At 43.7% G+C, this 14,239-nt stretch overlaps 1 protein-coding gene across 1 annotated transcript in view; it reads right to left on the bottom strand.

Moving 5' to 3' along the window:
* Window positions 1-14,239, bottom strand: part of LOC141074309 (L-gulonolactone oxidase-like) — a 326,928-nt gene that overhangs the window by 120,534 nt on the left and 192,155 nt on the right. Inside the window, exons 5-6 of the mRNA XM_073561938.1 lie at window positions 9,707-9,808; window positions 8,546-8,671 (exon numbers count right to left, since the gene is read on the bottom strand). Of these exons, the coding sequence (XP_073418039.1) occupies window positions 8,546-8,671; window positions 9,707-9,808 (228 nt within the window). The remainder of the gene's footprint in view (window positions 1-8,545; window positions 8,672-9,706; window positions 9,809-14,239) is intronic.

Raw genomic sequence — 14,239 nt, 5'->3', positions numbered from 1 at the left:
TCAAAAGTGTTCACAACACTTGTCTCTCTCTGGGAGCCTGATAGACAAAATGCTTAAAGGGATTGTTTGCTTAATAAAAAAAAATGGGTAAATTTGTTAATTTCTGGTCTCAACAAGAAACTTTCTAATTTACTCACATTAACTAAAACGCTTCCTTCTCCTTGTAATTTGAACACCAAATTGAAGACATTTCTAGGTTCTCCCTATCAGAATCCTGCAGTGGTCACAGATAAGTGGGTCACATGATAGCCTGAGTGGGTCACATGATAGCCTGAGTGGGTCACATGACAGCCTGAGTGGGTCACATGATAGCCTCAACTCCTAAACGGCGTTTTCTGGGTCCTAAGTGCCCCCAGTTACAAACATTGTGGAAAGTTCTTAGTGTTATGCAAAAGTTACCCAAAAAGTGCAAACTCAGGGGGCCATTGTCAATCACACACACTCCCCCAATTCGTCATGTCCAACGCTCACGGCCACCTTTACCCTGCAGCACTTCTGACACGTTTTCACTATCCGTCCTCCATCTGGCAGCACCATCGATTGTCAGCTCTATTAATAAAAGTAATTATTTATGGAATCTATAGGACTATTGTTTAATTTCTATGGTATTTCCCCTTTAATAGAGGCACATGTGTTTATAGCATTAAGACGTCGCTGGCCCTTTAAGGGTTGGATATTTTTGAGAATTCAGCCTCAGTCCGTCCATTCACTGGAACCAGCGGTGTCACTGAAGCAGGAGGCAATCTGTGTGCCAGCATGTGGCCTGCAGAGCTGCAGGGCAGGAGATCTGCTCTGCCGTGCACCGCCAAGAATCCGCTTAGAGTTCTTTTGTTGCTATTGATGTTATTGTTTATACTTGGAGCCATCACTAGAAGATCCCTGTACGTGGATTTATACAGTTTTTCTGAGTAGTAGCTTCAGGTAGAAATAATATATGGGCCCCAGATTTGGCTGTGACCCAGTTGTCAATATCATAGAATTGAATTTCCCTTCTCTAAGCTCTAGCTTTAAGTTTCTGTTGTCTCTGAGCTAGTGAGAGGAAACTAACAGCAATGATGTCTCCCATGCAAAGCACACAGCGATGTTCAGAAGGAACAACAGCATAGAGGACATTATATGGTATATGGCAGTACGGAGCAGTGCAGCTATGAATCCAGCTCTGGAATGAATTTACTAGAAAACAGCAGCATGGAAGACATTATACCACAGTACTGAGATATGTAGATGTGAATCTAGCTCTAGGGTGAGACACAACGCATAATAGAAAGCAGCATCATGTCTGACAAAATACAGCAGTATCGAGAAGTGTAGCTGTAAGTTCAACAATTGGGTGATATAAAACATTTACTAGAAAGCAACCAAATAAAGGAAATTATACAATATTACGGAGCAGTGTAGCTGTGAATTAAGTACTGGGGGTGATATAAAACACTTAGTCGAAAGTATCAGACTGGAGAACATTATATAGCAGTACTGAACAGTATAGATTTAAATCAAGTACTGGGGTAGGAAAAAACACTTCCCAGAAAGTATATATAAGAAGGATATTATACTGCAGATGTGTAGCTGTGAATCCAGTACTGGCATGAAATAAAACACTAACTAGAAAGCATCAGCATGGAGGACATCATACAGCAGTACTGAGAAGTAGCTGTGAATTGTACTGGGGATGATATAAAACATTAGTAAGCATCAGCATGGAAGACATCATACAGCAGTACTGAGTAGTGCAGATGTGAATCTATCACTAGGAACGGTGACTTGAAAGCTTTAGGGAGGAGGAAATTATATAGCAGTACAATGCAGTGTAGCTGTGACTCTAACACTGGTGACAGTGATGGAAAACAATAAGTAAGGAGGATATTATAAAGCAGTACTGAGCAGTGCCTAGCCGTGAATCTAACACTGGGGAGTCGGGACAGTGACTATAAAGCATTACCTTGGAGGATATTATACAGCTGTACTGAGCAATGCAGCTGTGAATCTAACACTGGGAACAGTGACTAGAAAGCATTACCTTGGAGGATATTATACAGCAGTACTGAGCAATGTAGCTGTGAATCTAACACTAGGGATAGTGACTAGAGAGCATTACCTTGGAGGATATTATACAGCAGTACTGAGCAATGCAGCTGTGAATCTAACAGTGGGGACAGTGACTAGAAAGCATTACCTTGGAGCATATTATACAGCAGTACTGAGCACTGTAGCTCTGAATCTAACATCGGGGACAGTGACTAAAAAGCATTACCTTGGAGGATATTATACAGCAGTACTGAGCAATGTAGCTGTGAATCTAACATCGGGGACAGTGACTAGAGAGCATTACCTTGGAGGATATTATACAGCAGTACTGAGCAATGTAGCTGTGAATCTAACACCGGGGACAGTGACTAGAAAGCATTACCTTGGAGGATATTATACAGCCGTACTGAGCAATGTAGCTGTGAAACTAACACCGGGGACAGTGACTAAAAAGCATTACCTTGGAGGATATTATACAGCAGTACTGAGTAATGTAGCTGTGAATCTAACACTAGGGATAGTGACTAGAGAGCATTACCTTGGAGGATATTATACAGCCGTACTGAGCAATGCAGCTGTGAATCTAACACCGGGGACAGTGACTAGAGAGCATTACCTTGGCGGATATTATACAGCAGTACTGAGTAATGCAGTTGTGAATCTAGCACTAGAGACAGTGACTAGAGAGCATTACCTTGGAGGATATTATACAGCAGTACTGAGCAATGCAGCTGTGAATCTAACCCTGTGGACAGTGACTATAAAGCATTACTATATAGGAAATTATACAGCAGTACTATGAGATGTGGCTGTGAATCCAGCTCTGAGGTGAAATAAAATGTAGTAGAAAGCAGCAGTACAGGTGTTTGTGGCTCACTCTTGCTCTGTTCCTCTCTCCTTCCCAGTGATTGGTATTAAGAGGTTCATATGGGGGCAAAACTAACCTGAAATGGGTCTCCTGTCTCCCAGGACCCCAATTATAACTGAATTTGTTGCCTTTCTCGAAACAGTCGACTCTGGGTTCACATACTTTCCGCCATGTATATATCGTGTGCATATATGTATAGCGCTGTAAGTGTGACCCTATCACAGGGAATTAGGGCTGTGACGGCCAGAAATGAATTTCCTATGCAGCCACTGAGATCCTTTGTGCCGGCGCGGCTTTGTCTCCTGAGCCGGACTTATCCCCAGAAATGATTTATTTAAACAGAAGGAAAAATAATAGAAGAAAAAAGTGAAAATGAAATTCTGTTCGTGAATCATATCAGGAGGCGGGGGAACCAGCCGCCGGATTTATTAATCCCTGCGCGGTAGATCGGAGAGACGAGGAACGGCGAGTATCTTATAACAAGTGGAGGTAGTTAGGACGAGTTGCGCCTCCTCGCCCGGGACATAATCAGCAGATAGACACGAAATGACACTAAGCTCCGTCACTGACAACCGCGCTTCACGGTCGTTGCGTACAATCTATTACTGCAGACAGTCGCTGCGAAGAACAGGAGCAGCGCACCCGCCACACCGCGCATGGACTCTACTAATGAGCAGAAGGGGCCTGCACTTCACTACTCTGCCACTAGGTGGCGCTGTAGCATCAGCATCTCTTTTGTGCTAATAAAGGGGTATAGTCATCACATGTATGGCATAACCCCCCCCATATAAATACTGCATCCGGTACCTTCTTATGTGGTATTGGGCAGTGGCGCTATTATTCAAACAGTTGTAGCCAGCTGTTTAAACTTAAAAGCTAATATAAAGCAGGAAGGCCTAATTAAAATGGTTCCCTGCTTAGGAAATCACTTTTTATTCCAATGGTTGACCGATGAAAATTCCCATCTATGAAATTCCTACCGCCGGGATCCCCAGCGATCAGCTGTAATCTGTGGAAAAGTCCATCAACAAGTGTTCTGTTACCCTACAGCACCCCCAGAGGAGACTAGAAGTATTACACAGTTCTCAATTAAATCAATGTGCCTGCTGTGTAATATGTGAACATAATGAGTCCTCCAGAGAGAACTGTGTCTGATAAAAGAGGGTCGTGGACTGGAGAAGGCCCCCCGAAGATGTTGTACACGGACCCTGTGCTCTTCAATATCTCAACATAGAGCTTCCCCTCAGTCCACCAGTAAGAGTGACATCATTAGGCGAATGGACACTTAGAAGCTGCTTTTACCATGACAGTGGCCCCGTTACCTACAGGACAACGCACATATGGTATGGGGACCTCTGAGTTTTATAGATAGTGGTCTTCATATTGCACTCCTCCGGTATATAGTCTCCAGCCCACAAATTATATGGGGCTGGTGATGTCTCTGGGTTGCCCCTTGTGGTCAGCAGTGATATTGCATCTTTTTCCATTTTATATGATGAGCTTACTACATATAGAGTTATGCCTCTCACTTTACAATTAGTCTTTCCTTGCCCACCCTCTTTGTGGCATAGTTAGGAGGCACAGACAGATCATCTGCCTGGCACATGCGGGTGAGCACAACGTATGACAAGGTACAGTATAGGCGGGGGAGGTGAATATATGAGGAGACAGTATGGTGAGCATGGGAATGTGTGAAGAGACAGTATAGAAAGGGTGGGAATGTGTGAGGAGAGGGACCAATGTGGAAAGGCGAGGACAGTGTAGAGGGCATGCACTATATGAGGGATAGTGTGTGATTCATATTTTGTGCCAGGAGCACAGTGAACAACAATTATTCAGGGGATGTGTGAGGAGACAGTATGGAAAGGGGGAAGATGTGAAGAGAGATATGGTCAGGGAATGGAATGTGTGAGGAGATAGTGTGGGGAGGGGGAAATGTATGAGTGTATAGCATGCCAAGGAGGATAAGGAAACAGTATGGAGAGTAAGGGAATGTGTGAAGAGTTAAATGGGGAGGGGAAAAAAATGTGTGAGAATACAGTAAATGAAGGGAGAATGTGTGAGGAGACAGTATTGGGAAAGTGAAATGTGAAATGATACAGTTTGAGGAGGGGGAATGCTTAAGGTGACAGTTGGACTGTGAGGAATGTGTGAGCATACAGTACAGGGAGGTGGGAACTGTGTGAGAAGGCAATATGGGCCGAATGGAGGTATGTGTGAGGAGACAGTGTGGGAATGGTGGGAATGAGCATACAGTATGGCAAGGGGGATAAAGAAACAGTATGGGGAGCGAGGGACTGTGTGAAGAGACAATCCGAGGAGGAAAATTGTGAGGATACAGTATATGAAGAGTAAATGTGTGAGGAGACTGCATGGACTAGGGAGCTAATGTGTGAGGACACAGTATGGGGGAAATGTGTAAAAAGGCAATATGAAGAGAGGGAGTGTGTGAGGAAACAGTATGAATAGAGGTAGACGTGTGGGGAGACGATATGGGCAGGGGAGAAATATTTAAGACGTTAATATGGGGGAATGAGTGAGCGGTCAGTATAGGTAGAGAAATGTGTTAGGAGATAGAATGAGTGGAGGTAACGTGGAGAAACGGCACAATGTAGAGATGGGGTAGTATGGTGGGGTAGTGTAGAGAGGGAGCAGCATAAGGGACAGTGTGAGAGGATAGTATGTAGATGTGGATGTGAGGAGGACACACAGTATAGTCTGGGCAGTAAACGAGGGACACAGTGTGAGGAGACATCATGAAGAGAGGGACCAATGTGTAAAGGCGAGGACAGTGTGAAGGGCAGGCACCATATGAGGGACGGTGTGCGAGTCATATTTTGTGCAGGGAGCACAGTGAAGGACAATTATTCAGGGGATCAGTGTAGGGCAGATATATTTTTATTCGGCAGCATTAAAATGACAGTTCTTTTTAAAGGCGCAGTGTCAGGATGTGCTGCAGAAGACCCGAGAAAATCTGAGTCTGCAAAAATGAGCTGTGGATATGAAAAGTCATCACGTCGTCAGGATCAGATGGAAAAAATGTTATCTATAAGGTACTGGAGGGAAATCATTGCTTTGTGACAGTGCTTTCATCTCATCGGTTCTGTGGTTCCTGTATGGTCCGCAGCTCGATAAGTTATGTTAACAATAACTTTCAGTTTCTCCTAACTATTATTAAGGACATACAGAGAATTGTAGGTTCATGTGATCCAATTGTATATGGAGCTGACCAGACATTACAATTGATTGCTGTAGTTCTGTACTGATAATAGTTCTGGTGCTGTATTCATGTGCTGATGGTGGTTGTATGATGCTGCATTCATGTAGTGATGGGGGTTCTGGTGATGCATTTCAGTATTGATGTTAGTTATGATTATGTATTATTGTCTTATTTCGTCTTATTTTGCTTTAATTATTGTATTGTTAGCGTTGTTACTTATGACTTGTGTTTTGAAACTGTTAAACTGTAAAGCGCTGCGGAATATGTTGGCGCTATATAAATAAAGATTATTATTATTTATATTATTATGTATTCCTGTCCAAATGGTGGTTGTGGTAATGTATTTTTGTAGTGATGAAGGTTCTGGCAATGTATTCATATACTGATGGTGGTTCTGGTTCTGTATTCCTGTACTGTTGTTTTTTGTGTGTTGTATTTCTGGACTGTTGTTGGTTCTGGTGATCTCTTCCTGTACTGATGGTGGTTCTGGTGATGTATTCCTGTACTGATGGTGGTTCTGGTGATGTATTCATGTAGTGATGGTGGTTCTGGTGATGTATTCCTGTACTGATGGTGGTTCTGGTGATGTATTCCTGTACTGATGGTGGTTCTGGTGATGTATTCCTGTACTGATGGTGGTTCTGGTGATGTATTCCTGTACTGATGGTGGTTCTGGTGATGTATTCCTGTACTGATGGTGGTTCTGGTGATGTATTCCTGTACTGATGGTGGTTCTGGTGACGTATTCCTGTACTGATGGTGGTTCTGGTGATGTATTCCTGTACTGACGGTGGTTCTGGTGATGTATTCCTGTACTGATGGTGGTTCTGGTGATGTATTCCTGTGCTGATGGTGGTTCTGGTGATGTATACCTGTGCTGCTACTGATTTTGATTCTGCATTCATGTACTGATGAGGGATATGGTAATGTATTTCTGTACTGTTGGTGGTTCTGGTATCCTGACCTGTACTGATGAAGCTTCTGGAGATGTATACCTGTGCTGTTATTTGTCCTAATCCTGTACACATGTAGCAATCCGTAATTTGCCAGAAAACGGGATTCATGGTTGTGTTAATAAAGTATTGTGCCGTTTGTATATTTGTTAGGCACGTTGTTAGGATGCAAATATAAGTTCGCATTTAAAGAGACATTTCTTGACGCCTCCACTTGTTGGGATTAAAAATTGACTGCTCCATCAGCCATCGATCACAGCAATCAATCGATTTTTATTCTGTTTGTTTTTGACTTGCAGATAAAGGTTGAAACATGGGGAATAATCAGCAGATGGTGATCAGCGGCGACTATAGCCGTCATTCGTCACTCACCCTGAAAAAGTGATCCAGTGCTCTGCTGTGTGTGCATTTATAGAAAAGTGACAGATCTCTTGTGCCAATGTGGGAAAAAGTGGTGGAGTGCAGGAAGTGCTGCAGAACACTGCTCACATGACAACAGTGACAGCCACAGATCCCCATAACATGGACATAGACATCCAATAGCAGTGCGCCATCTGCAGATCCCCCATAACAGTGCATCATCTACACATCCCCCATAACAGTGCGTCATCCACAGATCCCCCATAACAGTGCGTCATCCACAGATCCCCCATAACAGTGCGTCATCCACATATCCCCCATAACAGTGCGTCATCCACATATCCCCCATAACAGTGCATCATCCACAGATCCCCTTAACAGTGCGTCATCCACATATCCCCCATAACAGTGCGTCATCCACATATCCCCCATAACAGTGCATCATCCACAGATCCCCTTAACAGTGCATCATCCACAGATCCCCCATAACAGTGCGTCATCCACATATCCCCCATAACAGCGCATCATCCACATATCCCCCATAACAGTGCGTCATCCACATATCCCCCATAACAGTGCATCATCCACAGATCCCCTTAACAGTGCGTCATCCACAGATCCCCCATAACAGTGCGTCATCCACATATCCCCCATAACAGTGCATCATCCACAGATCCCCTTAACAGTGCATCATCCACAGATCCCCCATAACAGCGCGTCATCCACAGATCCCCCATAACAGCGCGTCATCCACAGATCCCCCATAACAGCGCGTCATCCACAGATCTCCCATAACAGTGCGTCATCCACAGATCCCCATAACAGTGCGTCATCCACATATCCCCCATAACATTGCATCATCCATAGATCCCTGTAATCAGTTACACTGCTCCCCCAGTATCGGTGTGACTGGTGAACCATCTGATCTTTCTGTTTCTGGCTTTCTCCTCTCTCCCCATTAGTAGCACACGTCGTGTCTGGGGTGTACGGCAGCTCTCCGGCAGCCATCATTCTTTGGAGCTGTCAGTCGATCACGGGGCTGTTACAGATGTAGCAGAGCTGAGTTTGTTACGTAGCGCGGCTCGTGCAGGGACTTTCCGCACACAGGGGGGTTTATACCTTTAATACTTTGTTCATTTTATCCATTCGGACCATGAAATCGTCGGTGCAGGCGATGTCGGAGGGAGAGTGCCCCCCGCCCACCACCTTCACCCTCTTACTCCTCTGTCGTGCCAGGTCCAGGATCTGGGGAGAAAGAAAAGGAAATCACTAATTCCTCAGTTCTCCTTACTGTATACTTTCATGAAACAAGAAGTGTTGTCGTGGGGACAAAACAAGGAGAAAATCAAAGTCATCCGTTTTTTTTTCTTTTTTTGACCAGCTACAACTTTACGAAACCCAGATTAGTCGCCATCATAAGGCTTTGTTCACACCGAATCTTTTTGCTGAGTTTTTGGAGCAGAATCGGATCGGAAAATCAAAGTGTTTTGAGATTTTGAAGCCGGATTCGGAGAGATTCTCTACTTGTATTCGTTGATGTCATTTCGCTCCAAATTCTTCCAAGTGGTTTTGCACAAAAGCAAAAATGTTCTTAATATTTCTCTTTAACTACTTTTTGGAGGTGTTTTTTTTTTATCACCCCATCTGTGGCCCCCGTACGCGATCTTTGCCGGTATTAGAGAAGTTCAACTCCATAGTTTGCACATTCACAAAGCAATCTTGCGCCGCGCACGTGCAGTACACTTTGCCCAACTACGGGCAAAGCCGAAAATCATTACTGCGCATGCGCCAGTACACTATGTCCCGAAACACAGCAAAATACTTCTGGGACATAGTGTACCGGCGCATGCGCAGTAATGATTTTCGGCTTTGCCCGCAGTTGGGTAAAGCATACTGCGTATGCGCGAAGCAAGATTGCTTTGCGCATGCGCAAACTATGGAGTTGAACTTCTCTAATACAGGCAAAGATCGCGGATGGAGGCCACAGATGGGGTGGAGAAAGAAGAAGAAACACCGCCCATTGGACCGGACAAAGGCCATTTACATAGGCCGCCAACTTCCGGTGACAGGTTCCCTTTAAAAAGGAAAAATTAAAGAGAGAAAATAAAGAAAAAAAGAATAGTACGGTGCCAATGAAAAACAGGTGAAAATCTCCAAAAACAAAGCAAAAAGGTGCAAAGGCAATAATGATCCAGACCTTTATCAGACACAGAATGTTGGGATTTCTAGTCACCCTACAAGAACCCCGGATAAAGTCACCCCCATTGCCCCCTCACTCACCTCCTTCACCTCCTCCACGCTGCTAGGCTGGAAGTACAGCTCCGGGGTGGACCCGTAGGTCTGAGCCCAGTTCTGGAACTTGTATCCTGCCCGACCCAGAACCTAGAATCAGACGAAACAATTTATTTTTCATATTTGCAGAAAAGAAAAAAAAAAATGATTGCAATTAAACTTCCCACCACTCGGTGGCACTGTGCAGAATGTCATTCTGCTCTGTGATGTTTCCGCTCAATACTTCACCATGTGGTCAGGGCTGGTACTGCATGTAAAATATATCAAAGCTTTTTCTTACTATCTCTTTGCACAAAAAACACATCACTGCAGAACCAACAAAAACCTCGCCAACGCAGCACCAGATAGCCAGCTCTATGGGATGGTATTTTTTTTAGGTAACACAAAATCTATCCAGTTGAGGGTGACCTAAAAAGTGGGGCAGAATCCACTGAAAAATGACTCAGTGTGAACATGCCCTAAAGATGAGTACAAACTGAGTTTTTGAGGAATTTTACAACTTTGAAGATTTGGAGACTTTTTGCTCTATATCTGTTCCAAAAAAAACACTGAGTGGGCAGAAACTCTCCAAATTCCTAAGCAAAAGTTCAGAACTCCTCAAATATTTTGACTTTCTGCTTAGATTCTGCTCCAAAAACTCAGCAAAAAGTCTCAGTGTGAACTCACCCTTTTAACGTGGATAGCAATAGTGGGGTTTTCTTTAATTTTTTTAATGCTTCCTTTAATTATAGTATGGGATGTAGCAATAGGGGATTTGTTCTAGAGCAAAATCCTCACCCCAAAAAATTCTTATAAAACTGCCAAAAAACTGAAGGTTTTGTCGTGATCTACACACAGAAATGTGCTAAAGACGTGACATGCTTTTTTCTCATATGCACGGAATAAAAAAGGAATGCACTCGACAAACTTTTTTTTTCACTCGAATGAATTCTTTAAATTTGTGGGGTGATTCCCCTTTAAGAGCCGATCCACACTGTAATTCCATTAAGAGGCCGCGGTCGGTCGTATTAAAGCACCAGATGCAATGTTACCATGACGGGTGTGAAGATTAATGAGCGATGCAGAATTACTCTGCCAATCACTGCCTATGGTAAAATCAATGACTGATTGAGGATATATATATATCTGCCGTTCGAAATAAGTGATGGGGGCGACGTCCGACCTTTCCACAGGAGAAATAATTCACTAGTTCATTCCAGTCATAAACCCGGAGTATGACGGCGAACACATCCGGGCTCGTAAATTAATCTGATCTTATACCAGGGTCCGTCCCGGAGAAGAGCCGAGCGTCCGATTGCTGCAGCCATCAATTGTGATACATAGAGCAGGGGTGTCCATTATATGCTGCGCCACAGACCTCAAGACCAATGACGTCATTAATAGACGAAGGTGATGAATACACTGCAGTGCAAAAGTATTCAACCCCTTTAAGTTAATAGATGTTTCTACAAATGACCAGTTGTTCGGGAGGTGTGCACAGGGCATGCTCCATGCTGCATTCCAACTGCTCATCCAGACCAAGGGCTTCCAGGTTCCTCTGCATCAGGTGAGACATAACATCAAGCAGAACGAGTGGAGTAACACAGGACTGAAGGACTTAGGATACACTAGAGACGTCTGGCTTAGGGAGACTTAAAATCTCCTGCAGAAAAAATGTGTAAGATGATGGGAAATATGGCGCGTCATTTCCATTACCAATCTGTTATGTCTCCATACCAATGTATAAGACAGTGTACAGCTTGGACATTGAGAACATTGTTTCCTGCAATACTAACCACCGGCCACAAGAGGCCACTGTTTCCCCCATAATGCCTCTATGACTCTTGCTGGAACTTGTGTACCGGACATATATACATATATACAGTAGATACCCAGTTCAGTTAGGAGACGTAAAAACAGCTTCTCTGTTGGCAGGGACGGGTGCCGTGTTAAATGAACTCTGTTCTGCTGGTTTGAGTGGCATTTTGACAGCACCAGATGGGGCTCACTTAGGAGGAAGTGCCTGACAGGAAGTGGGTGCGCCGCCATCTTGGGAGAGGAGAGTGAGAGCTGTTAGAGAGGATTTGTTGATCTTCATCCAGCGCCATCCTGGGCAGCCGTGTGACCTGGTGAGATGGAAACCACTCCAGTAACAGAGGACACAGTCCTGATTCAGTTACTTCAGCAAGGGAGAAGGTTGTTTTGGAGACGTTTACAGTAAGCAGTGGGGCGTAAAGCCCATGGAGCCGGTATCAGTGATGCATCTGGAGGGCCCTCTTACAAAGGCCTAGTTCACAGTCAGTAACCTGGGGCGCCCACCCCGGTACACGGTCTATAAATCCATAGAGGTTAGCTCTTGGCCAGGAAGAGTGAAAGAAGCCATCTGCAGCAGGCAACACTGGAGAGCCAACCTTCCTCCTCCTGGAGCTCTTTTCCACAATCCATGATGAGACTACACAGAGATTGATTGTCGTCTGTTATCAAGGAAACGCATAGATCTCCATAGGAGCTGTACACACAAAACGGCACTTTTTTAACTTAAGACTGCATGGTAACTTTCCATTTGTTTTACGGTATATAGTAGAGCGATAAATCAAAGAATTAAAAAAATGTTCATTCTCTTTAATATACAATCCAGGAAACATCTCAGTCACCAGTATAGAATGCAAGTGCCATCTCTGGGACCAGTATACAATGAAAGGAACATCTCTAGGACCAGTATACAATGAAAGGAACATCTCTAGGACCAATATACAATGAAAGGAACATCTCTAGGACCAGTATACAATGATAGGAACATCTCTAGGACCAGTATACAATGAAAGGAACATCTCTAGGACCAGTATACAATGAAAGGAACATCTCTAGGACCAGTATACCATGAAAGGAACATCTCTAGGACCAGTATACAATGAAAGGAACATCTCTAGGACCAGTATACAATGATAGGAACATCTCTAAGACCAGTATACCATGAAAGGAACATCTCTAGGACCAGTATACAATGAAAGGAACATCTCTAGGACCAGTATACAATGAAAGGAACATCTCTAGGACCAGTATACAATGAAAGGAACATCTCTAGGACCAGTATACAATGAAAGGAACATCTCTAGGACCAGTATACAATGAAAGGAACATCTCTAGGACCAGTATACAATGAAAGGAACATCTCTAGGACCAGTATACAATGATAGGAACATCTCTAAGACCAGTATACCATGAAAGGAACATCTCTAGGACCAGTATACAATGAAAGGAACATCTCTAGGACCAGTATACAATGAAAGGAACATCTCTAGGACCAGTATACAATGATAGGAACATCTCTAGGACCAGTATACAATGAAAGGAACATCTCTAGGACCAGTATACAATGAAAGGAACATCTCTAGGACCAGTATACAATGAAAGGAACATCTCAGTCACCATTATATCATGCAAATGCCATCTCTAGGACCAGTATGCAATGAAAGGAACATCTCTAAGACCAGTATATCATGCAAATGCCATCTCTGGGACCAGTATACAATGAAAGGAACATCTGTAGGACCAGTATACAATGAAAGGAACATCTCTAGGACCAGTATACAATGAAAGGAACATCTCTAGGACCAGTATACAATGAAAGGAACATCTCTAGGACCAGTATACAATGAAAGGAACATCTCTAGGACCAGTATACAATGAAAGGAACATCTCTAGGACCAGTATACAATGAAAGGAACATCTCTAGGACCAGTATACAATGAAAGGAACATCTCTAGGACCAGTATACAATGAAAGGTACATCTCTAGGACCAGTATACAATGAAAGGAACATCTCTAGGACCAGTATACAATGAAAGGAACATCTCTGGGACCAGTATAACATGAAAGGTACATCTCTGGAACCAGTATAAAATCCAGAAGGAACATCTCAGTCACCAGTATACAATGCAAGAACATCTCAGTCACCAGTATATAATGCAAGTGCCATCTCTGGGACCAGCATACAATACAATGCAAGAAACATCTCTGGGACCAGTATACAATACAAGGAACATCTGAGACCAGTGTGCAATACAAGGAACATCTCTGGGGCCAGTATACAATACAAGGAACATCTCTGGGGCCAGTATACAATACAAGGAACATCTCTGGGACCTGTACACAATACAAGGAACATCTCTGGGGCCAGTATACAATGTACTGTAAGTATAAGATAGTGAAACACCCCCCATTGCCAGGGGAAGATATACACTACCGTTCAAAAGTTTAGGGTTACTTAGACATTTCCTATTGAAAAGGAGTGCCTTGCCATCATATGGTGCTAAAAAAATTGCAGCCCTACTTGTATGGCAGAGACTTTACAATTGTTACAGACCACAACCCCCTCACATGGCTGAATCGCGTATCAGGGGACAATGGAAGATTGCTGCGGTGGAGCTTGTCCTTACAACCCTACAGCTTCTCCATCCAATACAAGCGGGGAAGCCAACACCAGAACGCCGATGGTCTGTCTCGACAAGAAGAACCATAGGCTCCCCAGACCGACCTACC

Source organism: Dendrobates tinctorius, unplaced genomic scaffold (assembly GCF_039654945.1).
Source record: "Dendrobates tinctorius isolate UK_male_01 unplaced genomic scaffold, ASM3965494v1 ptg000332l, whole genome shotgun sequence".
Classification (NCBI taxonomy): domain Eukaryota; kingdom Metazoa; phylum Chordata; class Amphibia; order Anura; family Dendrobatidae; genus Dendrobates; species Dendrobates tinctorius.
This window is presented reverse-complemented; position numbering and strand designations above follow the sequence as displayed.